Here is a 24,545-nt window from a genome sequence, read left to right as displayed (position 1 = left end):
TGAGGTTTTAGCAGTTACTACAACCTCAAACCCTTGGAATGACCTGTTCTGGCCTGCAGAACTAGGGCCCCAATCGGCCATGGCCATAAAAAGCCTTGATATCAAGATTGATGCCTTGCTATCCATGACACAGCAAGAATCGGCAGTGGTTGGAACCACTGTGGGCTTAATGAGTCAGCTCCGGAAACGGTCTCCACTTCTGTCTTTCAGCACCCTTAGACTGGCAGTTTCTGCTCTGATCTCATCACATCTCGATTATGGGAATGCCCTATATCTTGGTCTGCCAAAAAAATCTTTTGCCCAGGCTTCAGGTGGTAATGAATGAAGCGGCGAGACTAATTTTGAAAAAACCCAGACATACACAGGTCACGCCCTTATTGCAGAACCTACACTGGCTCCCAATCTTACAGAGAACCAAATTCAAAAGTCTCTGTATTTTGCATAAGGCTGTTTATGGCTCAGCCCCTAGTTACTTCAAGGGCAGTTTGACTAATTACTGCCAGAGTAGGGTCCTCCAGTCGGCTGATGCCTGCTCCCTGCTCCCTGGCCTGCCCTCGGTACAATCGCTCGTCCTTTGGTGGGCGAGCCTTCTCGACCGTTGCTCCTCAGGCATGGAACAGTCTCCCCACTGAACTTCGTTAGGAAACAAATCTCCTCCGCTTTAGGAAGAGTTTGAAAAATGCACTGTTCTTAGAGGCATGGGGATCACTTTGAACCGTTTACTTCGTCTCAACTAGTCTGGACGTCCGCTGACAGCGATTCGAGACCGCTGGGTGAGAACGCGCTCTATAAATCCACAGTAACATAACAGTAACATTTCATATTTTCTTTCCATGAAAAGATGGAACCAGTTTCTGTTCTCCAACCAGTCGATTCCTGCTTCTACCTATGCTGTGTTTGCGCAAAAATAGCATGTGTGAGTTTCTAAGATGGTCTCTCACCTGCATACATTAGCAGAGGAACAGATATGTTTGTTCTGTATCGAGAAGGAGAAATAATTAGCATATATTCATCTTGTTGCACCCTAACTTAAATATACAGAACATTATAACTCAAGTGAATAAATGCGCTATCAAGCAAATGTTACAAATTATACATTTGCAAACAATACTAAATGCAGCATGCTTTTATAAATGAGAATTGTGCACTCAAATGAATATATGAAATGCAATGGAGGAGACATAAGCAAAAAATATGAAGATTATGTCAAGGACAAGAGCAGCTGTTTGATAACTAACAAAGAACAGTGGAAACAGAACTATAAAAAGTGAGGTGATGGAGACCAGCTTTTCCCATTCAGCAAGTGAGCATACAATTACAGATAAACTTATTTGTAACATGAAGACAGTCAAGGAATATATGTACGAGTGTGGTATTTGTATAATGTGAGCATAGGGGGGAAAAGTCAGTGGAGCCCTGTAGAGGGTTAAAGGCAAAGATACAGTGAATTCATTATTTAAGAATTAGCTGGGTTCTAGGGGCATAAGTGTACTGTTTTTGCATTGGAATGTACTGTTCTTTAAAGAAGTTTGTTTTCAGATTAATGTAGCAGGGTTGAGTGTTCCAGATCCAGTTTTTTCTCTTTTCTTTTACACGTCTTTATCTCCAGTATGATGGTGTCTTGACTGCAAGTGCATTGAAAGCCATCGGAGATGGTGTAGTTAACATCCAGACAGGCAGTGGAACTGCTCTTGATAGCCTTGTAAATAATGAAGCTGGTGTTGTGTAGATGGGGCTAGCTGGAAGGTGGAGCCAGTGGAGTTCCATCAAGATGGGAGGCATATTTCCTCAGGCCATGTATGAGATGTACTGCAGCATGCAAGATGCCCTCAAGCATGCCGGGGGAGGGAATGGGCAGTGTGGAAACCAGAAGGCCATATAGCAGATGTACTATTGTATCTGGATGGCAGAAACAAGGGCTTTAATAGCAGTTTTTAAGCCACTTTCTGTGAGGAAAGAAACTTCATCATTTTCTTGCCAATGTGCTCATTAATGGAGAAGTTTTATTCCCAGGATAAATCCAAGGGACTTGGCACTTGGTGAAAGTTAGGATTTGATAGTATGCCATGCTCAAAAGCTAGGTTTTGTTCCCTACACTGTTCCATTTTCAACAAACAGCTGTTCGAGCGTGCTGTTCTCTTCCTAATTCACAGCTACCTTGAGAATGGGGCAGTGGCGTTTGTTTTTACTTGGGTGCCAACAAAACAAAAGGCTGAAGGAACTGCCATGGCACATCAAAGACTTGTAGGCCGACTAAAGAGAAACATCTAGTAATGGCTTGCAGTACTGCACCTTTGTAAAAAAAAAAAAAAAAAAAAAAAAAAAATCAAGAGGAACATCTAGTAATGTACTGTGGCACTGCACCTTTGTGAAAGAACCCTCAAGCACTTTATTTGTAATATCTGAAGCAAAGAAGTCCATTAGCTCCCAAGTGGGATCAGCCAGTGACAGCTGCTACAACTCACTGACTAAGCTTGCACTCTTTTTTACTTTTGCTCTCGTCATCCCATAAGACCCCGGTGTTGAAGTCAGTAATTCATTCAAGGCTCAAATTCTGTAACTGCCTTTATTCAGGGTACCTAGCATTTCAACTTATTCGAGTGCAGAATGCTGCTATCCAACTCATCACTGGGTTGGGCAGAAAGGACAACGCCACACCGGTTAGGAAGGCATTGCATTGTCTATCATTGAAGGAAAGGACTAGATTTAAACTTGGCTGATGAATGATAACGTGTACTAATACATTCTGTACCCATCTAGGCAAGTGTTCCTAGGCACTTGCCCAAATTAACACAAAAGGAGCTAAAAGCATACCGGTTCTGGGATACTATGTAAGACCCGCATCATGAGACCCTTGTTCAAATGGTGTGTCCCTTATAAATACTCTGAATGTCTTGTAATGGCTGGTGGCACTGAAGATCATGGAAGCTTTGCACAAGTTTGAAATTAATCTTCATCTTCCCTGATAATATACATTACCACACATCAGAATACCTACTTTTGTGCCATTGACGAATGCCCTGCCATTTTCTGTAGGTAAATTTCAGCAGGTCAAACGTCCCAATATTTACCTGGGCAAATACCAGTTAAATACTAAGATTGGGAATTTGAAGAGTCTTAAATGTGATTTGGATGAGTTTACCACACCCATTAAATACCTCACCCCCTGGTGTTGGTATTTATTGTGTGTACAGTAATTATCCCACCAGCATTAGCCTGACAGAAAATTGGCGCTAGAGTGTAACACTGCAGACAAACTACACCTTACTGGGCTGATGGGTACACCTGCTTGTACGTCTTGCACCACAGATGTTGGGACTTTTCACAACACTAAATGGGACTGAAGTGCGTTTTAGCCTTTCTTAGGAGTATACATTAACGATTGAAGATGTTGATGCTACTTTAGAAGCAAGTGGCAGTATTGGTAATTAAGGGAGGTATGGACATGCCCAAACACAAATTAATCATGCATCTTTTGGTCCTGATGTGAGCACATAGGAACATTGCTCAAGAATAGATTAGCCGAGAAACCTAGGAGGGTATGAGATGGCCTAAAATGGGAGAGAATCTGGGCCCCTCTGAAATGATGCTTAATGTACTTCTCTTAACTGATATTTGATGATGAGGTCTGGGTAGGCCAGAATAGGTCTAAAAGGAATTGGGTATATGATGGGCACTCCCAAGTAAGGTTCCTTGCAGATTTTTGATTGTGTATATAACTGCTGTGGTGCCTCACTGATTGGTGACTCTGCTTCAAGACTATGGTCACTATGATATCTTTATATTACGTTCGTTGTGTTTAAATATAAAAAAAACAATACAGTATTCTCATAACTTTCACATTGACTTTTCCCTGCCCGGCTTTTTCTTTCAGTTCACAACTTTAATAGCAGAACATTTGAGCCTTTTCACCCTAGTTGCTTTTCCATAATATTAACAGTCTTACAATTTAACGATAACAATAAGAATTAAAGTCTTATCTACTTCCAGTCAATTACTGTTTTATAATGGTTAGATACTTGAATATTTACAGCTTTACATCTGGAAGAGTACCAAATCCTAGCCACTTCTTCAATATTGACTTGCATTTTAATTTAGATATGTTCTTGCCCAAGGGGCAAGGTTTGTGTGCATACAAGGGTTACCAACAGAATAAGTGGCTATCTTATTGTTCCACTTTTTCATTGTCCTTTCAATTCCAAAATACTTATTGGCTGAACAGTTAAACCATAGAGAGATAACCTCGATTAGTCTTACCGCTGCTGTTTGTCTATAACACCCCATCAATCTCGTACCTATTTCTTTTCACTGGCTCTGACTTTTTCTACTAAGTTTTAATGCAATGTGAAACCTAGTTACACGTAAAGTGCCGTGGCACCTCACAGTCCTGGGGCAGCATATGACTGTTAAACAGGTTGCAGTCACATTTATGTTGAAGCAGCATTCCTCGTTACACATGCTAGCCTATGCTTGGAAGCACTAGAGGTCTCTGGGGCACTTTAGAACTTGAAGCCAGAATGAAAGAGTTGTATTTATGCACAAGCATTGGTAAAGTCAAGAGGTCTGGCTTTAATGTGCTAAATCATGTTAACACGGACATGCAGAAACGTTTGACCGATGTGCTTCAGTTTTATACTAAGGTGAACAAGAGAGCTAGTCCTCGACTCATGCTTCACGAACATGGCATGCCATTCGATCCTAACACACAGAACAGTTTCAAGATGTGTTGGAGTTTTGTGACCCTACGTCTAATAGACCCTTGGCTGTAACAGGTATTGCATTCGATGGCTTATGTAAGCCGTGTAGTCACCTCCCTTCAGTTCACGCATGATAATCCACAGAAATATTTCGAGGCATATAGGAGTCTGCCATGACCTTAAACCTCACAGGCCCGAGTTTAACTTTCAGGAAACAATTGCTTAATACTTGGCTAGCAGTACCCACCGTCTTATAGGTAAGAAAAGTTACCGCACTTACCAGAATTTAATGGCACTTACTGATTTTGAGCCCCTGTGCACAAATCTTAAACCGGACAAATCTGAAGTTAGTTTAGATGACTACCTCACTGGCATGGGCAGGGTTCCTAAATGCAATCCCCATCCATAATTGCACCCTTACCGGTAAACACCTGTCTCCAAGTCTCAACAATGTATTTAAGCAGGTGGAAGGAGATAGTACAGGCTAGTTGTTCTATCAGAACCGGAGACTCAATGAAGGTCTGGTCCAGAACACTACCCCTTTGCAACCTGTAAATCTGGCCAAATTCAGTCTGCATTAAAAAATTTCTTAGTTTTAGCAGTGAATGAGATAGGTCAACTAGGAGCAACCACTGAATATTATGGACGCCTTCTTGCTTCATGCACCCAAAACAAGGGTGGGGATCCCTTCACAAACTTCTTTGGAGGTGCTATTTCTGTTCCTTTCTCCTCTCCAAGGCTCAAGATGCCTGTCCATTGTTGAGCCCAAGCCTTTACCAGGAGGAAGATCTAGCATAGACTTCTGTTGACCTATGAACACCAGAACGATTCATAAACAGGACTAGCCCGATGTGGTATAATGACGTTAGATGCTCCTCTATACGATCCTGCATTCTTTTTTCGCAAACAATACTAGATGCCTTTGCGTGCACAACAGAAACTGCTCTGAACCATTTATTTTCTGAACCATTTTTAAGATCATAGTGTTCTTCAAGGTTCATCAATGCACAAAGAGTTTTGAATGTAAATAGTTTATAATGGGTTGTTGGATCCATTATAGGACACTGCGTGCCCAGAGCAATCTCCTATTGTTGCTTGCACATCCTGACATTATTGCAAACATTTTAAAATGATCTGCATAAATTATAAAACTGTGCATTAAGGCTCTATTTCTGTTGTGCTCAGGCTGCATCAATTTTTAAATGGCCTTCAGGAGCAACAAAAGCTTGACAGTACAATTGTTTTTTTAAAAAGACATAAGTAATAAGGCATGGCACACCCAAAAACTGGATGGTCATGGCCACACTGACAGTTATGTCACCAGTAGGAATAGTTGAGCTGCACAAATAAACAAATCCAATGGCTTCATTATATTGCGTATCCAGGTTGTGGCTGATAATTAACAAAGAACAAAAGGGACCGAGGTCGTCAAACTTGGCAAATAAACATACATAAGCAGACAGAGATCCGGACTAAGAATATATTCATTTTCGTTACGTTTGATTTGACAAGAAAGAACACTTTCAGTTACCTTCACCTTTTCATTCCTCAGTGTATTTTTCCCCGAGTTTTATATGGCGCAAACTTAAGTATCAGAGCACTTTACATGAGCACCACTTGCGCTACCATAAGGACACATTCATTTTTTAGGCATGGAGAGATTAAGTGATTTGCCCAGAATCACATGATGTTGAGAGTTGTTGCCCAGATTCGAACCCGGTTCCCCAGATTGGAGGTCGACCGCCCTAGCCGTTAGACCATATCCTGTCCCCAATGTTCTTACACTCACCAGGAGAGGCTGAACGCATGAAAGGGTAGCCATCTCTTTCAATCAACAAGGCTGTCACTCTAGAAAAGCTGGAGCAGTGGTTCTTAACCTTTGACCCCCATTTAATTATTACTGGAATCTGGGACCCCGATGGGTCATTATTGGGAGCTGGGGACCCTGGTCTAAGCTATTTCGATGATTTGAACGCTAAAACAATCCAATGAGGAAATATTCTATTTAATTCAATAAAAAATATGCAAAAGCATAATTCACTGTGAAGGTTAGAGCGTTTCCCAATTCAATTAAGGCCACCCATCATCCTTTCGAGACACTGTTTAATGCATTTGAATTCTCGGATGAATCAACCTAACAATACCAATCTTTACCCTCTCAATTTCAAATTTAGAGAACGTTTTAAAATGTTCAATCTTGCTGGTTTATTTATATACACTTTATTAATATGTTATTTTTTTTCTAATTCGGCTCGATGGACCCCTTGGGTCCCCCAGGCCATAAGTTAAGAACCACTGCACTGAAGGAAGAAATGTTCCTGCTTTGGTCAAAGGAACATTTTGTTGCATCCCAATACTTGGTAATGGGGTCATGGTTGTTACTTTTGGGGCAATCTGTCATAACCGTCACCCTATGAAGCAGCCTAGTACTGCCTTGCTACAATACCCCCTCTGCTCTTAATTGTGTCTCAGGTAACACAAACATGTTCTTGACTAAAACTGGATTAATAGTTGCACATAACTGAGATGAAAGCAGATCCCGGGATTGCAGTGTACATTCAAAACTTTTTAACAAGCACTTTTTTTGACTGCTAAAAATGTCCTTGTTTTTATGATGGATTCAATGAAAATTTGGAGTTTTATCTTGAGCACCTATTCGGCACCTTTCCGCATTAAAATAATGCAATGAAACTTAACACTAGATTAAAAACTCTGAGAAGTTGCAAGTGCACATCAACACTATTGTCACTTCACTTGCGAGCACTAGGAGGATTCACAGAGTTTAAATAACTCGATTACAAAAGCGGATCTTTAACACCTATAACTAACTGATCACTTACAAATGTACTCTTCTAAAAGTCCAAATCACAAACCAGTTCAAATGCTTGACTTTGCTGGCTGGCATTATCAAAGAAGGATGGGACTCTCGCGAAGCAAATATCTTGCTCATCAGATTATCAACATAATACTTATGTGCGTTGGAAACGGCATACAGAACCTCACAACTTGGCACTAAAGGTTACAACAAATTTGCTAAAGATGGCAGGGTTTGTAATAATCCTGGATTTCAAGGTTCATTTTCTGGAAATGGCATAATTGATGAGGGTAGGCTCACTGTAACAGGCTCATCTGTTGGTCATCTAAATATTCACCCCAATACATCTTTTGATCTGCTATTTGTCTGTTATGGCGTTCTGGATTTGGGGGAGGGAAGCATGCTTCCATCTTCATACAATCATCAAACAATTGGCAACCTAATCGTCATGAATGTCTTTGGTGAGGTTTTGTATGGTTCCATATTTAATGTGTATTTCTTGCACTTTGCTTTCCATTCAAATTTTTCAATTTCATATTAAACGGTTTTTGAATCTCCGCTAAAAGTTCAAAAATGTAAAGCGAGAAAGGCCAAAGGTTCGAAAGAAAAAGGGGGAATACCTTTAAATTCGAAAAAAGTACTGTCTACATAATTGCCAATTAAAATGAAAGCCAAAAGGCTGAGATTTTAAATTTCCCTAATACATTTCATTTTTACCACTCCCTAAATCCACCCACTATCAGTAATAACCCCAGTAAACGCTTGTACTAATCCCTGGACTAACCCATTAGTATTTCTAATCCTAATCCACTCCATCTTCATTCTAACCCTGTCCATAAATCTATATCTACACCCTTAGTGTAATTTACACCCTTTCTCTAATCCTCACCATAGCTCTTATTTCCCTTACCGTAATCCACAACCTTTGCTCATCCAAACCAGAACCCTTATCCCTAATCCTTACCATACTACTCACCCTTCCTCCTATACTAACCATAGCCCTTACCCCCAACTCTACTCTTATCCTAACTTTCCATTCAACGATCGTCACTACCCTAAAGCCAACCACAGCCTTTTTGTTAACACTTAACCCCATTTAAACTTGTTTAACATTTTAAAACTGTTCATCAGACTCCCTGCTTATATTTCAAACTTATGTTTTCTAACATAACATTCTGAACTCTTGGTGGGTCTATATTATTTGAAAGTTAGACCCATCTCATGGTTTTTCTCTTCTTCCATATGGTAGTGTGGAAAGCTATTGGATTTTAGTTGAATGCTCATTGTGGGTGATCAAAGCTTCACAATGTGCAATTCTAAACTACCTGGAGTCCCACTCATTTAGCGGACAGTGGCGTTTGCACAGCCAACAATGTGGAGCAGCCAGTGTAAACACACCCTGCTGGTACAGCCTCCCCCATCACCAGTAAGGGATGGGAGGTATTACAGGAGGGACGACATGCAATAATGGAATACCTAGTGGAAAACCACCGAACAGGACAACACATGCTACTGTTTACGTATCGTGCCCCAATTTTATATGGATTCTTTAGTGCAGTCCCTCAGACCATTTACTGCCCAATATCTGGGTTTGGTGTATTGAACAAAAGAAAATACACACAACAGCCGCAGTAAGATAGCACATTTACTGCATTTAAGGTCTTGTATGGATATAAAATATACCTAGGAGGCTAAGCTGAATAGTACGTCAGCTCAAATAGGATCTACTATGAAGAACAGGCATTGCGGCGCTCTTTTATTCAATAAGGGCAATATGCTGGTATAGACATGTAAGTCTCTATTTGTTATGTCCACATCAAAAGGTGAAGGGAATTACGAGGCATTTTTGGACTACAGCATCCTTTTTCATATGAGTTTGCTTTTGCCTGATGCTGCTGCCTACTCCCCTCCTGTATCACTCTGATAACAGGTCCGAACCACTACCTGGATTTGGCAAGGGGGATTTGAATTACAACAAAAAGCACCAACATAGCCCCTTTTTCGGGTCATGTACAGCAACACACGAGGCAAAGTTCTATTTTGTCCGAAGCAGATAAAATCCTTGCACCATTCTAGGGCTAGATAATGGCATCCAGCAAGACAGTAGAGTTTGCCACGGTCTTTCCAACATACACCCCTTTACCTCTTTGCCTCTAATCTGATAACCAGAATGCATACCAACACGCATTTGCGAAACCAAATGGAAATAAAAACTAAAATTAATATAGTCCGGGGTATTGATACAAGCACACACTCATATCAGCAAAACCAGATATTAATTCATTTCATCTGATTTGCAAAACTGGGCAGTACCATGCCACCTTCAGAATGTTCAATATTCCGTTCTATGAAGAAACTAGGAGAATATTCAAATGCACAAACCAGAACAGTAGTACAACATTCCAATCTATAGGCAACATAAGTTTTCACAAGGGTATTTACCTTCCGGTGAGAGTCCCAATTGCGACCACAGTCCCTGAAGGATGGAAGCCTGCAGACTGAGCTGGATCCTACAAACAATCCAAGTAAAATGTATACTATCAATTATAAATCTATGACAACAGCAGGAATAATATGAGAGATGTATGCAATCCAGCAAACTGGCATTCCCGAAATAATCCATTTAATAAATGTAACGGTTACCCATGAAGTAGAATCGGAGGGAATCTGAACATTTTGATACATTTGGACACTAAAATTAAAGCAGTTTCCCAAACCAATGGATTATAATTTCATACACAATTAAAAGTAAATTTGTCGACACGGCTCACTACTCTATTTTTTTTATAGGTTTGCTATTTTGTGAAGTTTACTCTAGAGCACATCCAGCTTAAAGATGTGAGAAATGTGACCAGTCCCTAAATTAGAGTCTGATAAATACCCAGTCTGACAGAGTATCCTAATGTTACACCTATAACGTCATCACAGAAAACAGTTTCCAAATCTTAGGCCATATGGAAACATGATTTATGGATCATTTTTCCAGAATAAACTGATTCCACGTCAATACAAAGGGAGCTAAACACGAAACACTGGGGAGGTGACAGTAGCTGCAGTATATGGTGCAGAGTTGCCTCGTCTCAAGATGCCAGTGTAAAAATACATCTCTTTTCAATATGTGGCAATGGAGTGCACAGTTGGCTGATATACATTTTTTTTTTTTACTGCTCATCACGATATAACTTTCAATGAGATATTGCTCTGTCATTACATTTAAAACGAAAGCACAAAATATACTATTTACAGGATAGTTCAAACTTTAAGTAAATCCTTTAATAAAAAAACCAAAGGCAATGGGAAATACATCCAGGTCATTCAATCAAATCCTCAAAGTCAATGGAGCCATAAGATGTGCCACAGGCTCCACTCCTGGAGGAAGGTCCCTAAGAGTGCAGGTGCCAAAACTATGGGATGATCTCTTGACATCACAGGGTTAGGCCTGGTTATGTTCACTTCAGAAAACCTTTGAAGCAGAATTATATATACAAGTATGACATGAAAACAAGTCTTGAAATGCAGCGCCATTTAAAACTGAACGGACTGGCCACAAACAAATTGCATGTGACAAAGAAACAGTGACCTTGCAAGGCTGGATTGAAACTGCTTTCCATGTATCCTGCACATTTCCCTACATCCTACAATTAATCCAACACTCCTTGCCAGGACTACCTGCCTTCATGTAAAGACACCAGCCTACTACCCTTGTGGCCCTGGAGTCCGATGCATATAAGCAACGGGGAAAAACGTATGCATATATCATGTTTTCTGCATGTTACCAGATTTGAGAACATGTAAATAGGATTATAATTCAGAAGGAAAATGCTGCTTACCAGTATGCATCTGTTCTTGGTATGTAGGGCTGTGGAACCACACACTATTGCATAGATCACCATTTATGACTCCTCCTGTAGATCGTAGTGCGCATGGGCATTGACTCCATCTTCAGATGTTTTCGCCATTAGGCAAATGGAGTTTGTACGAGTACAGATAAGGATGTTCATGCGTTGTGTATCTAATTAAGATAATAGTGGAACAGATGTAGGGAGGCGGGTGGGCGTGTGTGGTTCTGCAGCCCTACATGCCAAGAACAGATGCATACTGGTAAGTAGCATTTCCGTACGATTCATATGGGCTGCAGACCACACACTATTGCATCGATTGCACAGCAGTTTTCTCCCTTAGAAGCGACCACCGTATCTGTTGCAGTAGTTTGAAATAATGTTTTGAGTACAGCCTGGCCCACAATGGCTTGTTGTTTTGCCTGCACATCTACACAGTAGTGTTTTGTAAATGTGTGCGGTGTAGATCATGTAGCGGCTTTACAGATATCATTGAATGGTAAATTTCCTAGGAATGCCATAGATGCCCTCAATTAACGTGTACAATGAGCCCTAGGGGGAATGGATAGAGTGCGTTTAGGTAAGATTTTAATGCACTTAAACCACCTTGCAATGCCTGATTTTGAAATAGGATTGCCTTTGTGTGGAGGAGAAAAGGACAAACCGTTTTGTTTTACGAAACAGTTTTGTCCTATCGATGTAGTAGAGGAGCGCACTTTTTATCTCTGGGTGTAGAGCTCTTTCCCTGTTTGCGGTTGGGAAAAGAATACCGGCAACTCAATAAATTGGTTGAGGTGGAACGGTGAAAGGAATTTTTTATTTGTTTTAAGAACCACTTTGTTGTGATGGAGTTGTATCATTGGTTCTTTAATTAATGCTTGGATCGCACTTACTCTTCTGAGTGAGGTAATAGCAACTTTCCATGTAAGGAACTGTAACTCTCACTTATGTAATGGTTCAAATGGAGAACCCATAAGTCTAGTGAGAACAATACTTAAATTCCATACCGGAGAGGGTGGTATTGTGGGAGGAATTATTCATTTGAGTCCTTCTATAAACGCTTCGATGGCAGGTACTCTAAACAAAGACAAATGTCTGTTTTGAAGATAGGCTGCTATAGCAGCAAGATGTAACCTGATTGAGGAGTACGCTAAATTACACTTTTGTAGATAGAGCAGGTAGCATATGATGTTTTGTATGGAAACATTTAATGGGTTAATGTTATTTGTGCAATACACAACAAACCTTTTCCACTTCGCTGCAGAGCATGCTCTAGCGGTAGGGCGTCTTGCTTCCTTTATGACCTTCATACAATCAGGCCGAAGATTGAGATTTCCAAATTCTAAGGCCTCAGGAGCCAAATCGCTAGATTGAGCTGCATTGGGTTTGGATGCATGATCTCTACATGGTTCTGTGTCAGTAGATGTGGAGAGAGTTTTAATTTTTGATGTGGTACTACTGAGAGCTCTATTAGTGTGGTGTACCACGGTTGTCTTGCCCACGTTGGTGCTATGAGAATCAATGTGAGGGAATGATGCTGTAGCTTGCATACCACTAATGGAATTAGTGGGAGTGGTGGAAAAGCATACGCAGATTTGTTTGACCAACTCATCCATACCGCATTGCCTTTGGACAATGGGTGTGAGTATCTGGCAGCGAAGCTTGGGCATTTGGAGTTTGTGTGTGGCGTACAGATCTACCTCTGTTTGGCCCCACTTGTAAACAAATGGTTGAAGACTTGAGGATGAAGTTCCCACTCGTGTATCTGTTGTCTTTGACGACTTAACAGATCTGCAACTTGATTGTGAATACTTGCCAGATGTTCTGCTAACAAAGATGTTTTGATGAATGGCCCACCTCCATATGCTCTGCGCCAGCCGGGAGAGCTGTAATGAGTGTGTTCCTCCTTGTTTTTGGATGTAATACATGGCCGTCATATTGTCTATACCGTCTAGTACAGCCTTGCTGGATAGGTAATGTTGAATACAATTTTAGAGCTAGAAAAATCGCTAACAACTTCAGATTTAAGTGGAATAACTTTTCTTGTGGTGCCCATGTACCCTGTACTGTGTGTTTTTCTAAATGCGCTCCCCATCCTGTGAGAGATGAGTCTGTGGTTAGCACCACTTGTGGAACAGGCTCTATGAACGGCCGGCCCTTAGAAAGGTTTTTGGTGTTCCACCACTGCAGAGAGCGATATGTCCGGTGGTCTACCACCACCAGATCTGTTATTTGTTGCTGAGCCGGATTCCACTGACTTGCCAAGCACTTTTGTATGGGGCGCATTTGTAGTCTTGCGTATGTTACTATGAAAATGCAAGATGCCATCATTCCTATTAATTGCATGAACACTCGAGCTGGTAGTGAGTGCTGTGACTGGAATTTTTGTATAAGAGCTTTGCATACTTTGTTTCCTTGTTGGGTTGGGGTATGCAATTGCTTTGGAGGTATCTTTTGTGGCACCTAGATACTGTTGAGACAGGGATAGTTGGAGGTGTGACTTCTTTTGATTTACTGTGAATCCTAGCTTGTGCAACAGGCAGATGGTCTGATGCGTGTGTTGTTTGACTTGGATTTTATTAACCAGTCGTCCAGGTATGGGAAGACATGAATGTTGTCCCTTCAAGTGTGCTGCTACTACTGCCAGACACTTTGTGAACACTCGAGGTGCTGTAGTTACTCCGAAAGGGAGTACTTTGAATTGGTTGTGTGGACCTTCTAGTATAAATCGTAGGTACTTTATGTGAGATTGATGGATAGGAATGTGGAAGTAGGTGTCCTTGAGATCCAATGTGGCAAGGAAGTTGCCTTGTTTTAACAACGGTAGAACCAGTTGTAGAGTGACCATATGGAAGTGGACGGATTGTATGTACAGGTTTAGGTGCCTTGTATCTGGTATAGGTCTGAGGGACCAGTCTTTTTGGTATGAGAAAGTATAGGGAGGAAACCCCTGTGTCTTGATGGTGTTTTGGGACTGGTTCTATTGCATTCTTTTGCAGTAGAGATGCAACCTCCTGTCTTAGTAGTATGAGATGTTCCTGTGACGTGGGACGTTGTCTGGGTGGTATTGTTGGAGGAGTGGAAGTGAGCTCCAGGCAATAACCTGACTGATATGTCTTACCCACCTGTCTGTGGTGATGGAGTTCCAGACAGGTAGGAACGGTTGTATTCTCCCCCGACAGGAGTGGAATGGTCTGGGGGATGGAAGGGAAGTCACTGGAGAAGTGTGGCTCACTGGTTAGAGGAGGCAGACCCTGAAGCAGAGGTCAGACCCGGGACCAGGGTTCAATTCCCGACGCGGCAGGGTCTTGAGCTCAAATGTCCACGGACTCGATAATTCTCGCTTCGGTGCCTGACCTAATCATGGGTTCACACTCTGCAACTCTGGGCATTAAGCTTGCTTAATCTCCACAACGGCCCCCCACGGCGGGATGCCTGGCTTTCACTTTGGGGATGCCCTGTAGGGGCTCTCTCACAGGGAAAAGCCAGGACGGGTTCCCAAGGCAAGCGCTTAGAGACCCCTGGGTGATAAGCGCTATATAAATCCAACATACAATACTGTTTGGGAGTAGAGGCATTGCGGTTGTTGTTGCCTTTGCCCTTATTTTTGTTACCTCTATATCCTCCTCTGTAATACCCTCTACTGGGAGAGGTTTGGGTGGGCGCTTTATAAGAAGAGGAGGTGTTGTCAGTTTGAAAACCCTTAGAGGCGCCTCTATATGAGGAGCGACGAAAGGACGGGTCTGAGTTTGTAAAGCTCCCATGGATTTTTGCATATCTATTTTTTCATTTTTTCTAGTGCACTATCAACTGTTGGACCAAAGAGATGTTTTTGGTCAAAAGGTTGATTTAAGATACTGGCTTGTACTTCTGGCTTGAACCCGGAGATGCGTAGTCATGCATGTCTACGCAACAGTACTCCCGTATTTATTGCTCTAGAGGCTGTGTCTTCAGTGTCGAATGCACAGCGGATTGAGGCACTTGTAATAACCTTGCCTTCCTGAATTAAGTCAGAAGCCCATGTCTTATATTGCTCTGGCAAATGTTGCGTGAGTGATTCCAACTCATAATGAGCTCGATCATATCTCGCTAACAAAGCTGGAGTGTTAGCAATCCTCCAGACATTGGCTGCTTGTGAGATGGTGCGTTTCCCTGAAGCATCTAAAAGCTTGGACTCTATCAGGGGGTGGAGCATCCCCGGTTTTCTGCGAGTTAGCTTTTTTCCTCGCATTTATACCACTAATGAGTCCAATGGCAGCTGACCTTCGATATATGCTGGGTCAGTTGGAGCCGCTTTATTCTTTTTTTCTAGCCTGGGGTTCATTACCCTGGCTCTGACGGGGTCCTTGAATATCTCTGGTGCATATTTCACCACTCCACTAATTGGTAGTGTGGTTGTGGTTTTATGGGACGACAGTAGTGTATCCAGGAGGTAGTCCTCTTCCATTGGATCTGTGTGCAAGTCTACTCCATGAAATGTGGCTGCTCTATGAATGAGCTGTGTAAACCCAATAGTGTCATCTTGGGGAGATGGTTATCTTGTGGCAGATCTGGTGCATCATAATCCTCCCAAGTATCATCTGATGGCCCTGGAATATTGTCTGAGTCATTTGTGTAGTCTGTGTGATGCTCACTTTCTACCCCCTGTGAATAATTGTCATCATCATCATCCTGTGGCATAAGGCTATGTGTGCTGGATGGTGAGTGTACAAGGAGAAATATCTGTTGGTATCTCTATCACTGGTGAAGGAATTTTTATGGGGGAAGTTTCAGCATGGTTTTTGAGAGGAACTGTAATGACATGTCCACTCTTTGGATTAATACGAAGAGTCTTGCTTTGGGTCTGGTTGGAAAAGCTCTTCTGGTGAAAAATCCTTTTTCGGTGCCGATTTATCCGGTTTGGGGCTGAAATGCTTAGGTTTTACAGTGCCTATTGTCTTTGGAGCAGATTTTGGCTTCAGTTCCGAAGACTTGGTATCATGTTTTTTTCTCGGATCTGCGCTTTTTGGATCCAGAATTTTTGTTCCCGAAGTGCGAAGTGTTTCGGTGCCAAAGCAGGCTTCGGGTCCACTTTTTTCGGAACCAGAGTGATCTTCGGTTCGGTAGACTTGGGAACGTCTTTCGCTGCCGAACTTGTTTTCGGCTCGACCGGTTTCGGTACTGATGGCTGCTTCAGTGCCGGGGTTAATTTTGGTTTGAGGTCCTTTTGCTTGTCTGGACCGACAGACTGACTCGAGCCCAAGTTGATTGGAGGCTTTTTTGTATTCTTCGTTGCCGAGCCAGAAGGTGGGGCGTCGGAAGGTTTTGGTCCGTGTGCACCTGGACCCGGAGGTGGAAACGAAGCCTGTCCCGGTATGGGGGGGATGAACAGGGTCGACGCTCGAACTCACGACCTGTTGACCAGCTGGAAGAAGAAAATAGTCTTCCGATTGATCCTCGGCTCCGGAAGCTGAATCCTCTGCTGCAAAGCAGTTTTTCAGACTACCTCGATTGGAGCCTCGTCTATGATGAGGTCTGGTGTTGATGAAGATGCCTGCGCCATGACTCTTTGAGCTAGGCGGTCCCTGATGGTCTTCTTGGACCGGAACAAAGCGCAGGCCTCACAGTCTCGACTCTCATGCTCTGGAGTCCAGCACAGATTGCAAACCTCATGAAGATCAGTGTGAGGGAATTTGTGTCCACATTGAGGGCACTTCTTGAAGGGTGTTCTTTCCATGAGCCAAAGGCCCAATGGTGCAGTTGGGCCCGATGGCCCAGACGAATGCTGGAATTGAGAAGCCCAAGCAACCGGAATTACTGTCGAAGACGATACCGATGGTATGATGGACTGGAAGTCGAAGAGATCGGTAACAGTACAGAACAATAAACACATCCAAACCCGATGGCGGAAAACACAATCTGAAGATGCAGTCGATGCCCATGCGCACTACGATCTACAGGAGTCATCATCCAACAGACAGGCTCTTCCAAGACAACAAAGTGAAATCATCCGGACTCACCACCAGATGGTGATCTATGCAATAGTGTGTGGTCTGCAGCCCATATGCCTCGAACATTACATTCATATTTGCATGGCTTATGGCTGAAACAAACCAGAATGAATTTGCATGACTTAATAGTGCATCGCGCTAGACATTCAACACCAGTTGGTGGCAGCAGTTTCTTTAATTAACCCATTTTTCAAACACACTGCTCCATAAATAAAAATCACCACTAACAGACAAGACCGTCTAATAAATTTCTCATTATCTACATGACCCATATATCGGGTACAAGGGCGATGGGCAATACCATGCGCTTTGTTAATTACATTGAAGGTTAATCTCTGGAGCGATATTGACATGGAGTCTCAGCGGTATCGATTGTTTTTTGCTGACTGGACAAGGAAAAAGTACCACAACATAATCATTAAAACTATCAAGAATGATCAAATACAATTGCTAGAGAGTGGGAGCAGAAAAATAAAAAGGTGTCCTTGGGATATATTAATGACACTTAAAATATTGCAAAGATGGAATGATTTTTTTAAATTAACCGTTAAGACTGAAGAAAGCAATCTTAATGAGCAGTAGGCAAGGGATCCTTTGACCTGCAATTAGAGTACTAGCAAGACTTACTAGGGAATTAGATGAATACCGAGAGAGATGGATTAAAGACAACATTCTGATAACTGTACTGTACCATACCAAGCTGCAAGGCTAAATTAAGCTAAAAAGACATTCAGCAACATCAGTTGAGTGATGTCACAAAAGTCCTTGGTTCAACTGGATACTTTGGAGTTATTAGTATTTCAACATTTTTAATAGGGGCAATCTCAGAAATGTTAGCTTTGAAGGTTTCTATTGCAGTCGTTTTATCCTGGAAAAAGTAATTTGTGAATGGACTTTTCGGAGTTCAGTTAACGAAAGTATATATTTTAAGTAGTGGGGAAGCCAGAGTCCCAAATAGCTAAAAAGGACAGAAGAACAGCTGCATAAATATCTATTGTTCTTCCTTCTACCAAACTTCTTCAGTTATTTTTTTTATAAGACTGTGCAACTCTCCAACTCACTAAAGTTCAAAATCGAAAAATATAAATGCCAATATTTGGCAAGTACTAATGAAAATCCATGGACACAAACAATAGAAATTACTCAAAATGCTTTCTTCATTTTACCCCTTACAATTTCTGTAATAAAAGTGTGAAAAAGTGCACAGTTTATCATAATTAGCAAATTGTTTTCCTTTCAAAATGTTTTACTTGATAGAGTGAGCTGCATCAAAAGCAGGAAAAGGCAGTCATATGGGTACCTTCATGTCTCATCAAGGGCCTGTGTAATATGTGAAGACTAATCTAAGAATTTCTTGGGATTTATTTTCTGACTAAAGGCAGACATCAGAACACACAACTTGTGATGTTACTATTCAGGTAGTCAGTGGGAAGCAGATATGTAGTAACCCAAACCTTGACTGTGTGCTGGCAGCATGTTGTACAACACATTGGTCCAAATCACAAAAAGGTCATAAAGTTTCACCTGCAGCTCAATAACCTTGCATGGATGCAAATGTACATCTTCCTGTAATTCACCAATCTATCCCAGCTTGTGCCAGGAAAGCAGCGCCAGTCAGCTTTCCAGGAATACTGCAGAAATGTTTCTCGTAACGTTTGTCGATTGTCAATTCTGTTGGCTTAATGATGTTCAATTATGCCTGCTGAAGGCCAGTATGTTTATGCAATAGCACAATTATTTTAATTATTTTTTCTCATTGGAGTAAATGTTTGTGGGCGTTACAAACTTCGAAGGCAAGCCACAACTTGGAAAAAAGCTCATACATCAAAGATATTCAATGAAGCTAATGCGCCTTTGCACAAATACTTCAACTGAAAGGGACTGCGTTTTAATTTATAGGGACAGATAATGTGCTAGGACAATCCCTACATAGAATACTAAAATTAATGCATAGACAACAAAAACTGGGTCATCATAAGCTTTTTTGTTGCCTGAAGTAACAAATATGAAGCATTTCAATAAGCAGGTTCCAGAAATCTACTTTCTGCAGTGCTCACATATGTTAACCTCATCGGGCATTTGTTCGACATCCCAAAACATGAAAACTATTACCGAACAATTCCTTGATCAGCACATTTAAGGAATTTGGTTTAGATCAAGGATATCATTTTGAGAGCAAATTAAAAATACTGACTCCGTAACTTACCTCAATGGTTTTCGTCCAGATAGGGCGATGAATGGTGGCATCCCAGAGAGAAATATGCTTATCGTGTCCACATGTCAAGAACTGAGGCTTAGATGAGTGAATGGCCAGTCCCCACAGTTCATCGGTATGACCCTGCAAACATTCGCCAAAATAAAAAAGGAAGCACATTACATAAAACATGACAATTCCTTACTCCATGTGATAACAACATCTGGAATCAGAGGATGTTTTTCGAGTGGAACGCATATATACATATTTTAATTGCATTAAGCAAAAAGTCCAAAATAATTCTAGAGTTTCCTTATTGAGGAGACAGCGCAAGTACGAAGGCCGTACATAAGTGCCCCTTATTATAAATTACTAAAAACATTACCACTACGGCAAATGAATTCGGAGTAAACACTATGGACAATACAATAGTCTTTAGGATGGTCTTTAAGAAGCACTAGTAGTGTGAAATGTGTTTTGAATACAGGCCAGATAATGAACAATAAACTACATGAAAGATTACTGTAGTTCAATGTTAATGCTAAATATGTATACTGAATGACGATACTTACTAACATGCACTGTGTATTGAAATAGCTGATCCACATTTAGAAAGGTACAACCCACTATCTGTTTCATATACCCTGCACTCAGACATTCAATGAAGGAAGGGCACCTACTGTACTTTCCTTCATACAGAGCAAGATTTCCTTCATGTTCAAATAAACTTAGACATGGAGGTAATTACATGTCTAATCTACAATGCATGTAAGAATGCATTGCCACCAACTGCTAGGTGTCTATATTCTGGACTGATCAGTCTTGTTAGAGAGAAAGCGTGCTCAATATCTTCTTAGCAGGTTAGTATGCTTTATTTCGTCAGAGTATTAGGATGGGATTCTAATCAGGAATAGGTCTAAAATGCCAAGCTTTATCAGTAAGCCAGCCTTCAAAGAAAAAGATATATGGCATAGATTTACAAAAACACTTAAGATAAACAAAAATAAAAGTTTAAAACCCCAGAGACAACCTACTTGAGTAATTGGGTCAAAGTCCCCAGACAGCGTCCCCTGAAGTACAAAATTTCTTGTTGTTCCAATCAGTACAACATCCCCTTTTCCTTCTGTTACCGTTCTGATTGGACCAAACTGCTCAGGAATCTGTAAGCAATTCAAAGAGATCAGTCTACATCACGAGTACAGTGTTTGACACAAAAGTAAGTAAGAATTCTGCTTCGAAGTATTTCTAGAAGAGACATTTCTGTGAACCAAAGCTATTCTTTTTACATATACCTACAAAGTAAAATATTGTATTGTTTAAAGAAAAAGGAGAAAAGTAAACAAATTAAATAAAAAAAGAGACATTCAAGCTAAAAAAAAAAAAACAGTGCACCCCTTTAGAGAAATATCAGCTGCTAGCATGGTTCATGTTCTCTGATGTTTAACTAGTCATCTATGAAAAGTCCAGGGGTTATGCAAGGCGTAACAACTTTTTTTCAGGGGATTCTGTAGTTTCCAAGCCTCACCTTTTAAATAAAGATAAAACAAAACTAGCCTCTGGGGTGTTGCTGCTTTGTAAACTGCTCCAACTGATTTAGGCAAAGTACATATCTGGCTTAATCGTGTTATGGCTATAGTAGTGACATATAATGGCCTATCCAAGAAACAACAAAAATTCTCTCAGCTTCAGAACCAGGAAGCCAAGATATACACACAAATCTCACCACATACTGTCGGCAGGGAAAAAGAGATAATTCAACACCGTATGTACAATGCTTAAAAGGGAAAGGATTTAACTACCTGCATAAAAAAGGCAAACCAGACTTTAAAAAAAAATCTACAAGCTCTATACACCAAGGTTCCATTTCTGCAAAACAACATGAAGCTGAAAATAGGATTCAAAGCATTTCAGGAAACATCTGATAACTGTACTCCGTAAAGGAGATTTGGGAAGATGCATTTCAGAACGAGAACCTTCCACTTACCCGTGTCTGAGATGTTGGACCCAATTAAATGATCTACTCTAGCTGGAGCAGGGTTTACACGCCAGCCTGTCTGTACTTTTTTGTGGCGCAAGCAGAGCTAGCACAGAAAATTACCACAGTACACAATCCCTTATTTGGATCCACCCTCAGTATTCAAAGTGAATCTGTAAGAAGTAATTTACCTGGAGGCCTTCCGCACCATAACTCAAACACACCAGACAAAGAGGATGGGCAAACTTCATCTGTCATTTCAAACCAGAGTGTTGCCTATTGTCCTCAGCGCCAAGTGTGACCCTTGCAATGCTTACACTTGGGTTGGTTACAAGTCATTCTGAGGATAGGTTTACAAAGCTAACAGCTTTTCTCCCTAGGCTTGGACACATTACCATTTATGCTTAAGGGGCAGTCCTCCATCTCTGCTGTGCCACAAGCCTCATGCTCATCAGCCAGCTTCTCCCCCATAACATACTCAGGCTGCGGAGCAGGAAATAGGCCGTCTAATGCAATAGAGTAGGACCAATACTCAGGAACTGCCCCTGCAGTAAGCAAGCAGGATTCTTCGTGCCCTGCCTCTTCTACTTCACCCTCACTAGGTACATTGCGTTGGCAGTTAGACATCTCAACGAGGGGTAAGTTGACATATTATAAAGCATTTATATTAACACTTTGGCCAACAGTAAAGTTTATGATACGAGTTACAAGGCAGAGAACATTGAAATGCATGGTATAACAAGTATATCGGAAATGGGAAAACGGGGGGGGGGGGGGGTCATATCAAAAAATGTAGTTGCAACATGAAATATTGCAAATTATGTAGTGAAAGGCCCACTTAGGGCCATTAGTTTAAGAGATACACCAAACTGTATATGCAAGGAATGGGGGGATAAACTCATTCATGCAGCAGTGTGTGCGGTGTAAGGCTTCCTGATAGGCTTCCTGCATTTAATTGCACAATTTTAGACTCTGCTTCCATCGACTCATTCATCGTCACCTGTGCAACACCAACTGGAGCCAGGATGTAAAAATTGTGGTGCAAAGTGCAAACATGCAGTAAAGAGCTCTAAAATTCTGCATAGTTTGGATAGGAATTGGAGAGCTAGGTACTGGGATTAGGCTGCCCTTTCAACCCACAGCCCAATCCCAGTACTAGGCTCCAATTAAGCAGCCTGAGATTCGGGTCTTCCCATGCCTATATGGTGAAATGGTCATGTGACGATACGGTTATTCTATTCCCCATTGGAAACTCATGGCATCTTATTAACTGTCAATACGTGTTTTGGGATATTATCTTATGTTTCGGGACAACCACTCAAATCAATATGTATCAAAGGCTCACTTGAATTAACCAGCTATGTGTTTGTTTTCATATAACAGGGGATATAGATTATACTTGTGCTCATGAGAATGCACCTGAAAAGTATAATCTGGAAGCAAAATATTCAGCAAATAAAACTTCTAGAAATCATTCACCAGCCAAACACATGTGCAACAAAAATTGAAAGCCATCTCATCCAGCACGGACCAAATGGTGTAAAAACAAACTTAATTTCCAAAACAGTTTTAAAATAAACAAATACTTCCTCAAGTTACAAAGTAAACCATACATTTTCCTGCTGGAAAACGAGAGATTTAAAAGAACCGACAGACATGATAAAATCTGTTACCAGGTAAAATAGCCACTCTTAAAGTCAAACATATTCAACAACTATAACTATATCCAGGCACTTTGTGTCTCAAAAAAATGTGTATTAATTAAAAGCAAGTATTCACTTAGCCAACACTGGTATAATTTGTCATTTGCTAAGGTACATCTGAAAATTAATTTGCAAGATAGAAAGGAGGAGCGAGCAAAGAAGAGAGAAGGGATATAGATATATCTATGTAATAATAATAATACATTAAAATGGAGTACATTGTAGGTTTTTTTTTTTTTAAACAAATTTTATTGAGTTTCAAGGTACCAAATGGGCAAAGCCCGGCGAGCATCGAACCATGAATAGATACAATATACAATTGCAAGGCACCTAGTACAATCCCCGGAGGGGTCTGCCAAACATCAGACCCAACCCCCCCCCCCCCCCCAACCATACACCATTTATATAACATTATACAAATATAGTGCAATCTTGCTATTTTACCTCTGCACAACACCATTCCCCTATATCGGTAAATTACTCACAAACAGCCTATCTATCGGGTCTCGAGAGACCGCCGGTCCCAGGAGAGACAGGTCGATGCCACGGTATGTGGCCCAGTTCTTCTTGTGATTTTGCGGACATCCCCGAGCCTGAAACACTGCTACATCAGCAGACAGGCACCTATCCATTGCTTTCTTCCAGGTACCTATACTGGGTGGGGATGTTGCCTTCCAGTGTTGTGCAATGTCGCGTTTAGCTAGTGCGAGCCCCAGAAACAAATGCTTTTTATATCTGTTCTCCCCCCAATGTCCTCGGCACTGTGTAGGAGAATCAGTCGAGGGTCTGCAGGAATGTGCCATGCCAACACCCACCCTAAACCGGACCTTACGCCCGTCCAAAAATGTTGCAGTGCCCCACAACTCCACACAGTATGGAGAAACGATCCCTCCTCCGAATCACAACAGAGGCACATAGGGGACCAAATAGCCCCCATCCTATTACCCCCATGCGTGCTGATGACAGAACGGTTCCGTCATCAGCTACGGGTGAGCTGTGCTGATGACGGAACCGTTCAGTCATGACTCCGCCCGCGCAAGGCGGAGTCAGCACAGGCGGAAAATACGCCCGCACGCAAGGGGTTAAGGAGTAAACGTGTAAAGTATATCCTGTGGAGATATTTAAACTGGATCAGTCGATATCTGGTAGAGACCGCAGAGTACCAGGGGCTAGCCAGTGCCTCCGCGAAGTCATTATCTGTCAATGCGGGCACATCTGCTTTCCACGCTGCCGGAGTCCGGTGTATAGTTGTCATGGAATGTGTAGTTAGTGTTTGGTAGATTTGGCGAATCTTGTGGCATCCAGATCCCCCATAAGCAACCAGTCCTCCAG

The 24,545-nt window shown here is 41.5% G+C and overlaps 1 protein-coding gene across 16 annotated transcripts in view; it reads right to left on the bottom strand.

The window, feature by feature from the left end:
• The window catches only part of EML1 (EMAP like 1), an 899,863-nt gene that overhangs the window by 69,607 nt on the left and 805,711 nt on the right, over nt 1–24,545 (bottom strand). For all 16 annotated transcript variants that reach the window (XM_086937774.1, XM_086937770.1, XM_086937771.1 and 13 more), the window contains 3 exons: nt 20,570–20,695; nt 19,548–19,679; nt 9,955–10,022 (listed from right to left, as the gene is read on the bottom strand). In XM_086937774.1, coding sequence (XP_086793900.1) covers nt 9,955–10,022; nt 19,548–19,679; nt 20,570–20,695 — 326 coding nt within the window. The remainder of the gene's footprint in view (nt 1–9,954; nt 10,023–19,547; nt 19,680–20,569; nt 20,696–24,545) is intronic.

Source organism: Lissotriton vulgaris, chromosome 9 (assembly GCF_964263255.1).
Source record: "Lissotriton vulgaris chromosome 9, aLisVul1.2, whole genome shotgun sequence".
NCBI classification, from domain to species: Eukaryota; Metazoa; Chordata; class Amphibia; order Caudata; family Salamandridae; genus Lissotriton; species Lissotriton vulgaris.
The sequence above is the reverse complement of the archived record's forward strand: the minus strand, read 5'-3'. Positions and strand labels throughout refer to the sequence as shown.